The sequence below is a fragment of the Hipposideros armiger genome, unplaced genomic scaffold, assembly GCF_001890085.2.
Source record: "Hipposideros armiger isolate ML-2016 unplaced genomic scaffold, ASM189008v1 scaffold_690, whole genome shotgun sequence".
Lineage (NCBI taxonomy): Eukaryota > Metazoa > Chordata > Mammalia > Chiroptera > Hipposideridae > Hipposideros > Hipposideros armiger.
The window spans coordinates 238,615-247,843 of NW_017732040.1; the positions used below are offsets into that span (position 1 = coordinate 238,615).

A 9,229-nucleotide genomic window follows, 5' to 3' on the forward strand; every position below is an offset into this window, starting at 1 on the left:
ATATATATATATATATATATATATATATATATATATATAGCGTCACAGGATGTAGAATACAGCATAGGGAATAGAATCAATAGAATTGTAGCAGCTACATACGATGTCAGAGGGGTAGTATTAGATTAGGGGAGGGGGTTATTATTTTGTGAGTGGTGTAAATGTCTATTACATTGTTTTATACATCTGAAACTAATAGAAAAAAATTTTTAAGGCACAGAGTAGCAGATTAGATCAAAAACAATACTCAACCACAAGCTGCCTTCAAGAGACGTATCTCAACTGCAAGGACAAATATAGACTCAAAGTGAAAGGGCAAAAAACCATACTCTGGGCCGGTGGAGTGGCTCAGTTGGTTAAGAGCCCGCTCAAGAGTTTGAGCTCTGAACAACAGCAGTTCGATTCCCGGCCTGAGCTGAGCAGCCACTGAGCTGCCAACAGGTGGCAGGATAGCTCAGCTTAAAAAAAAAAACAAAAAACCATACTCCAAGAAAATGGCATCCAGATAAAAGTGGGTACAGTCATACTAGTATCTCACAAAACAGACTTCAAGATAAAAAAGGTAACAAGAGACAAAGATAGACATTTCATAATGACAAAGGGAACAATAATCAAGAAGACATAATACTTATCAATGTATATACTCCCAATCAGAGAGCACTAAAATATATAAAGCAATTACTAACAGAACTAAAGGGAGAAACTGACAAAAACACAATTACAGTAGGGACCCTAATTACCCCATTGACAGCTATGGATAGATCCAAAAAGAAAATCAATAAGAAATATCAGCCTTAAATGACACACTAGACCAAATGGACATACTCGACATTTACAGAGCCTTTCATCCCAGAACACCAGATTACAGAATCTTCTCTAGTGCACATGAAACATTCTCAAGGACAGAGCATATGTTGAAACACAAAACTAACCTCAACAAATTTAGGAAGACTGAAATCATACCAAGCATATTATTGTCTGACCATAATGCTTTCAAATTAGAGATCTACTGCCAAAAGAAGGCAGGAAATACCACAAATATGTGGAGAATAAACAACGTGTTACTAAAGAATGACTGGATCAAAGGAGAAACAAAAGGAGAGATAAAAGATAAATAGAAACCAATAAGAATGAAAATACAACATATCAAAACTTGGGGGGCCGGCCAAGTGGCACGATGGTTAAGAACTGGCTTGGGACGCCAGAGGGCCCCGGTTCGGATCCCACATATGAGGGCCAGTNAAAAAAAAAAAAAAAAAACTTTGTTTCTTTGTGAAAAAAATGGCCTTGTGGAAGACACTGATGATGAAAGCCAGATAACAGCTTTACAAATTACTTTAATCTTTAATAACAGAATCATAAGAGAAAGCACTTAAATTTTCAGCGTAACTTAACTGCATTTTATGGACTAAAGTACATGTCATTATGATATCTGACAATCTAGCCATATGCCAAGGTTTTAATTGGTATCTGAAATCTAGTCACACTTTCATCTATCTGAACAATATTCAATAACCAAGAAATAAGTAAAAGACTACATCTGTCTTAGTTTTTATTTTTCAGACACCAAGGAAAGCACAATTCCATAATAACACTTTAAGATAAGTTATATAAATTTCTATATAACTGAAATCTATTTTTAGCAGTTTTAAGCATACATACTTTCAATAATAACAACAAATATTATTTGTTGAGTTACTGTTCTAAGTATCTTACAAATATTAACTCAGTTAAGCCCCGTAATAACTCCATGAAGTTGTAATTATTATTCCCATTTTAAGGTGAGGACACTAAGGCACAAACCGGTTAAAGTAATGTAACCAGAAAACAAATAATAGAGCCAAGATTTGAGTCCAAACAGTGTATGTCTCCAGAACCCACGACAAGAAACCTCTCCAAAAAAAAAAAAAAAAATCACTGCTTTTGTCAAGTGGCATAAATTATGTGGTCTTTGGCCTCATGCCATAGTAATCTTTGGACGGATGATTGGATGAATGAATAAGTGGATGGATGGGTTATTTGTGATCTGGTTTATACTACCATGTAAATTTAAGCTCCTCTACTAATTTGCCATTAAACAATGGACAAACAGAACACTAAGATAAAGGAATCAGAAAAGGATAGGGCTAAGTCTGTATTTCCTTATTTTTTAAATTACTAATTAATTAAAATAATTTAATTAAAATACTAATTATTCTAAAATAAAGGCTTTGCCTTCTCTTTATTTGAGGAGTGCTGCAAAAGTGCATAACTAACATAAACAACTCAACCTAGCAAAACATTACAAAGCTCAGGGGAAAAATAATACATGTTAATATGAACAAAGACTTCTCATGAAAACTATTGCAAAAGAAAAAAATACATAGTACCTAACTGCCAAGAAGCATTGTAAAAGACTGTTCCCGAATAAAACTAGAAATCTTTATGTTCTAATGAAATAATACCTAAAGCCAAATTTGACATCAGCCAATTTTTTCCAATTCCTGGTCAGTTCTGCCCTCAGGAATATTCTGTTCTCTGATGCAAAGAGGACTACACTTTTTTAGAAAAAAAATGTTTTCAGTGAAAAATTACAACATATAACAGCAGGCCAGTGTTTGTTCTTTACTAAGCACTAATGGCAAATCAAATGGCTTAATAAGGAAGTAAGATGTGCTTTTGGAGACAGTAACTTCCAGCAAAAAAACAAAATCAAAAACAATTTATTTTCAAAATATATCAATCTTTCCCCCTTCATAATCAGTAAAGGTTATCATTAAACAGAAAATTGTTTTCTCAGTCTTTAAAAAACACTTGACTACTAAGTACCTGAAGAGCTAGCTTTAAGGTAGAGTTTAATCTACATAAATGCCCCCACCCTCCACCCCCCCAAGACAGCTCCATATATTATAATGTCAAAGGTCACCCTTGGGGTTGTACAATGTAGCAGTCCTGAGTACCTGAACAGAACTCATTTTAACATTACAATTGTTTTAAGTTCTACTACAGAATCAAAAGGAAAATATATTACCTGTATATCAGGATGGTCAGAGATCAGAGCCCCTTCCTTGTTGTAGGTATAAACTACAAAGTCTTTGGGCAAAAGGTCTCTGGAAGAGGAATAAAAAACACCATTTCAAATTATTTTATCTATATACAATCAAGAACACAATTCATAAGGCATTATTCCTAGAAGAGATGAGAAGGGATAAAAACTTCCACCTGATATATTATTATGGAAAGAAGGAGCAACCATAAAACTAAAAGCTCATAAACGTTAAGCTGCTCATTTGTTCTAATGGTCATAAAATGCTGGTTGCAAAAAAAAGCACAAGTAATGACCTTAAATTTTTCTGATACATCTCACAGGAGAAATATAAAGTAGGTTATATAATACATTATAGTTCTAGAAGAAAAGTAAGTGCTTTTACTCTTTTCTAAAAGTCTTATATACACAAGAAACACACATTGCCTTAACTTGCTAAGTACAGAGGCAAAATCTGTGTCAGTTGTTGAAGAAGAAACAAGTATTACTGATTCCTGAAGCTTCCTTGCAGTTGTGTACACCACATGTGTAAAGGTAGGGAGGGTTATCTTTGTTAAAGAGAAAACCTCCAGCAATAACTGTTAGAAGATGGTAAGGCAGACTTTATGCAGGACCACCGTGATAAGTATGGGGACCACTGCAATGGGACTTGACAGCAGGGGAGAGAGATCAGGCTCAACTCCAAATGCAGCATGGGCAAGGAGGAATTTAGAACCAAGAAGCAGGGTAAGGGTCAGTGGACGGAAAACTGCTACGAGGAAACATCAAGGGTTAAGGGAGGCTCTAGCTAAACCAACCTAACAGATTCTTATTCAAGACAGCCTAGGGCGATCAGACATCACCTGGTGGAGGATGAGAAACCTGATCAGACATTCAGAGTGATCAGATATGGGGGGGCAAGGGGCCTTGCTAAACTGATTTAGCATGGCTCTTACTAAAACTGGACTTCACAAGTAAGTGCACCAATGTGCTTAGGAGGAGATTCAGAGGCCTGACTCAAGTTTGGTCAAGCAAAGACTGTCATTTGCAGCAGAACTGGAGCAGCTCTATGCTTATCTCCAGGGCTAGGGACAAGTCAGGGAAGCAGTGTGCTAGCTAGTGATTTATGATGTGCCATTTATAGTTCTAAATTCCCCTGGAGGCATCCAGGACCAGCCTGTCTACATTGTTTAGAGGTGGACAGATTGATGGTTTGCATGCAGTTGAATTAGTCACACAGCCTGACTTCAGCTACATGACCAGTGTTGTATACAAGACCCCCTCTGTAAACTTGTGCCTCAGCTCCCCTAAAAATATGATGCTTCACACATATCTCAGCCGCTTGTAATCTGAGGACAAGCCACATCTGTGCAACTGAGAAAGGACCGTGGGGGGCTCTGCCTGGAAGGTTCTGGGCCCCTTGGTGATTACTTCCACTTTCTTTTTCCTGATGTCCTTATCCTTTTCTTTTATTAAAGTCTGCTTGAGTGAGCTTGGGAGAGTGTGGAGTCTTAAGTCCTTTCAGTTATCCAACCCTGTTCAGTCATTGCGTGGTCTCCACTACTAATACTCTCCCCGACTACCATGCACACCCTTTGCTCCCTCTTATGGTGAATTTGAAAAGAATAAATGAGATACTTGGCTTTGCTCTGCCCTTCTTCCTCTTTGGAAGCCACTGTCTGCCTACCCAGGGAGAGCACAAATTCCATGACGCTTCTCCAGCAGCAGGCTTGCCAACATGTAACACTTACCATGAATACCTGAATCTGCCTAATACTGGATTCAGGATTATAGGTCCACCAGACTCTCATTCTAAGCTAACTCTCCCAACCTAGACCTTCTGTATTTTTAAATTTGTTCAACACAGACAGAGAAAAGATGTGCTGTCTTCTTTCCCCCAGTCCCAGCCCCTGACAAATACCCCAGGGTCAGTGACTCTGTACACTCCTCTGCAAGGAGGGCTCACAGCTTTAACCAGATTCTCAAAGAATGCGTGACCTCAAAAAAGTTAAGACCACTATTCTAGAGGCAATGGGAGGAAAACATAAGCATTTACTAGAATATAGTCACTCTTTTATTGAACTTCATAATTTCCCCATTACTAGAGAGAGTGTATCTGGGTCATTTTATTGTAGGCTAACTTTTTTTCAGTAATGATCACTGGCTTTGGTGACCACCTGTCAATGATATTCAAAAGCTTAACAACTCTTACAAATGCCTGGAAGCCTAATAACATTTGCCCACCAATTCAAGAAGCACAGCAATGTAGACAACGTGTAGCACATACATATAGATCACTAGACTTCAGGTCAAATTATTTGAGCCCCAGCTTGAACACTTAAAACTACATGATACTGAGCAAGTCAACTAACCTTCCTGAACCACATTATTATGTATAAAATGACAATAAACACTGCTCTACAATGAAGTTATGACAATATGATAAATGAGACAAAGGTTATGTAAATGCTTTATAAGCTAAAAACTATGCAAACATAAGGAACCATTATTTTATCGAAATAATTGTAGTTAATTTACATCTCCTTGCAGAAAGAAGGATAGGAGAAAATATTTAGACCTCTTAGAATTTTGTACATATTGATATCATTACATAGGAGTCAAGCAGGATCTCTCAGGAGTTTTGTGAGAATTAAATAAATAATACACTTAAAAGTACCTGGTACAGAGCCTGGATAGAGAAAATATTCAATAAATGTTAACTTCCATTAAACACAGTAGAAGGCTTCAAAAAGCCTCTCTGAAAATATCTGTCACACTGCCTGAAAATCTGTGAGAGACTCAGGCCCTTTGGCTCAGCACCTTGTTCTAAGAGGGCAAGTGATACTCAAACTTGAGGATATATATAAATCATCTGGAAAGCTTGTTAAAATACAGATTGCTGTGACACCTCCTAAAATTGTGACTCATTCTAGGGTTGGAGCTGAGAATGCATTTCTAACAAGCTCCCAGATGCTGCTGTTGGTTCAAGGACAACAATCTGAGCAGCAATTCTTTAGCCAGCAACACTTTACATCCCATCATTCACACCTTAGTATCAGCGAGTTTATTAGGCGGCATTTTTTTGGGATTTATCACTAATGACATTGGAAGTTTTCCTACATAAAAAAAAAAAAGAACAGAGGGAACAAGACAAGCCACAGAAAAGTGGACGGCTCAGCACAGTGAGAAGCTGGGCATTTAAAAAAAGCAGCCAACGGCCATCACAGCTGATCCAAGTTGGGGCACATGGGGCATCTCAGGCAGTGCAGCACTGTCTGAGAGTAAAAAGAAATGAAAAAAACTCTATAAGAACTATCTGACTTCATCAGAAAGAGCAATATAAAAATAATGGGTGTATGAGAACATGAAGAGAGGGAGAAAAGAACAGAGAGCCTATTCAAACAAATAGTCAATGAGAATTTCCCAAACCTACGGAAAGAATTGGATCCTCGAATTCAAGAAGCAAACAGAACACCTAATTATCTCAATCTAAAGAGGCCTTCTCCAAGGCACGTTATATTAAAACTGTCAAAAACTAATGACAAGGGGGCCGGCCGAGTGGTGCGATGGTTAAGAACTCGCTTGGGATGCCAGAGGGCCCCGGTTCGGATCCCACATATGAGGGCCAGTGACACTGCCCTCCACAGCTAAGATGCTGAACAACAGCTCAACCTGGAGCTGGGCTGCTGTGAGTCGCCGGCGACGGCGTAGGCTGCAGCCCCTGTGGCAGTGGGTTGCCATGGGCTACCGTATGTAGCCAGCAGCCAGCATGAGCGGCCAGCAGCCAGCGTGAGTGGGCAGCAGCTGCCATGAACGGCAACTGATCTGCCTTGCCAGGGAAGAGCGCAATGATGGTGCCAACTTGGGCCAGTGAAGCAACGTCCTCCACAACTAGATTGAAGAACAAAACGACAGCAACTTGTCTGTTCCCCTTCCCCCAATTCCCCAGCACTGTTCCCATCCCCCCAATTCCCCAATAAAAATCTTTAAAAAAAAAAAAAAAAAAACTAATGACAAGGGCCGGCCGAGTGGTTAAGAGCTGGCTTGGGACTCCAGAAGGCTCCGGTTTGGATCCCACATATGAGGGCCAGTGACACTGCCCTCTACAGCTAAGATGGTGAACAACAGCTCAACCTGGAGCTGGGCTGCCGTGAGTCACCGGTGACAGCATAGGCTGCAGCCCCTGCTGCAGTGGGTTGCCATGGGCTACTGTGTGTAGCCAGCAGCCAGCGTGAGTGGGCAGCAGCTGCCATGAACGGCAACTGATCTGCCTTGCCAGGGAAGAGCGCAATGATGGTGCCAACTTGGGCCAGTGAAGCAACGTCCTCCACAACTAGACTGAAGAACAAAAGGATAGCAACTTGTCTGTTCCCCTTCCCCCAATTCCCCAATAAAAATCTTTAAAAAATAAAAAAATTTAAAAAAAAACTAATGACAAAAAAAGAATTCTCAAGGCAACCAGAGAAAGGAAGACAGTAATCTATAAAGAAAACCTAATTAGATTATCATCAGATTGTTCAGCAGATAGTCTAAAAGCAAGACAGGAGTTGAATCAAATATTCAAACCAGTGAAAGAGAGAAATTACCAGCCAAGAATAGCATATCTGTTGCCTTCCAGCATCGTCCTTGACTGCCACCCCCACACACCAACCCCTGACCTAATGAGGTCACGAGGGAGTGTCTCCAAACGCTGAGACCCGATGGAATGATGTCGGTTATCTCCCTTATTTTCATGACCGCAGTACATCTATGCCATCCTGGGGATTGTGTGTGGGAGTATGAAGGCACAGCAGGTGTTGGAATACAATGGAGCTGGTTGATGGAAAACAGCCATAAGGCAATTATCACACGGACTTTAGAAAAAACAAGTTTCACTTCTTTAAAGTTTCTTAATAAAAGCTACGCGTTGGCCCGATTGGGGCTCAGTCCCAGAGAGGCTGCAGCCTCCTGGCCGCGCTTTAACTCTATCCTTGACTCTTGTGTTTCTTTAACCCTGTGCTGCCCCTTTCACTCCCCACTGCCCTTGCTGCACGGGACGCGGCACATATCCATCAAAGTTATACTTTAGATATGAAGGAGTAATAAAGGCCTTTCCAGACATACACAAGCTGAGGGAATTGTGAGCCACAAGGCCTGCATTACAGGAAATACTAAAGTCGGTTACTCTAGCTGAAACAAAAAGACAAAACAATACAAAATTATGAGTAAGATGACTAACAGGCAGACAGAAGCAGGCAATTGAACCTCTTATTCAGAATCAGGTGCTATACACTTAAATATAACATAAAAGTTAAAGAAGGTAAAAACATTAAAAAAAAAAAAGCCAATAGCTACTGCAACCCGAAAATAACTCACAGCATAAATACGGATAATTTCTGACAACAAAAACATCAAAGGGGTGGGTGGGGATAAAGATCTGAATTTGCAAAGGAGAATGGAAATAAAATGCATGCAGGAAAAAAAAGGACTAATGTACACATGAAACTTCCTTTTACATAAACTTCATGGTAACCACACACACACACACACACACACACACACACACACACACACACAAATCCAGAGCTGAGACACATAACTTAAGAAAAGAGAAAACAGGAATAAAACTCATAGAATACCACCAAACTAAAATAACAGACAGAAACACAAGGGCAAAGAAACAATGGTGACACAAGAGCTACCAGAAAACAAAAGATAAAATGGCTATAGGAAGTCTTCATATATCAATATCACTTTAAATAGAAAAGGACTGAACTCACCAATAAAAAGGCACAGAGCAATAAAGAAGAATGAAATCTTATCATTTATAACACTATGGATGGACCTAGAGAACATTACGCTAAGTGAAACAAGTCAGACGGAGAAAGACAAATACCATATGATCTCACTTATATGTGAAATCTAAAGAACTACATGGATCAGCAAACTAAACAGAAATAGTCTCCGAGACAGAAAAAAAACTGATGGTTGCTAGATGGGAAGGGGGGTGGGGGTGAGAGAGAAGGTGAGGGGATTAGAAAGCACAGATTGGTAACCACAAGATTACCATGGGGAATGAAAGAGAGTTTGGGGAATATAATCAATAATGTTGTACAGATTTTCTAGGGTGTCAGGCAGGCACTTGTCTTAATAGAGAGACCACTTCATGGATGGTGTAGATGCCTGACCACTGCAGTGTACACCTGATGCTGAAGCTGAATAATAATGAATGTCAACTATAATTTT

The 9,229-nt window shown here is 39.5% G+C and overlaps 1 protein-coding gene and 1 pseudogene across 3 annotated transcripts in view; one reads left to right on the top strand and one right to left on the bottom strand.

Moving 5' to 3' along the window:
* ADAM9 (ADAM metallopeptidase domain 9) overlaps window positions 1-9,229 on the bottom strand; it is a 98,875-nt gene that overhangs the window by 70,399 nt on the left and 19,247 nt on the right. For all 3 annotated transcript variants that reach the window (XM_019626824.1, XM_019626825.1, XM_019626826.1), the window contains exon 4: window positions 3,011-3,089. In XM_019626824.1, the coding sequence (XP_019482369.1) occupies window positions 3,011-3,089 (79 nt within the window). The remainder of the gene's footprint in view (window positions 1-3,010; window positions 3,090-9,229) is intronic.
* LOC109373145 (40S ribosomal protein S15 pseudogene) overlaps window positions 3,718-9,229 on the top strand; it is an 11,689-nt pseudogene continuing 6,177 nt past the window's right edge.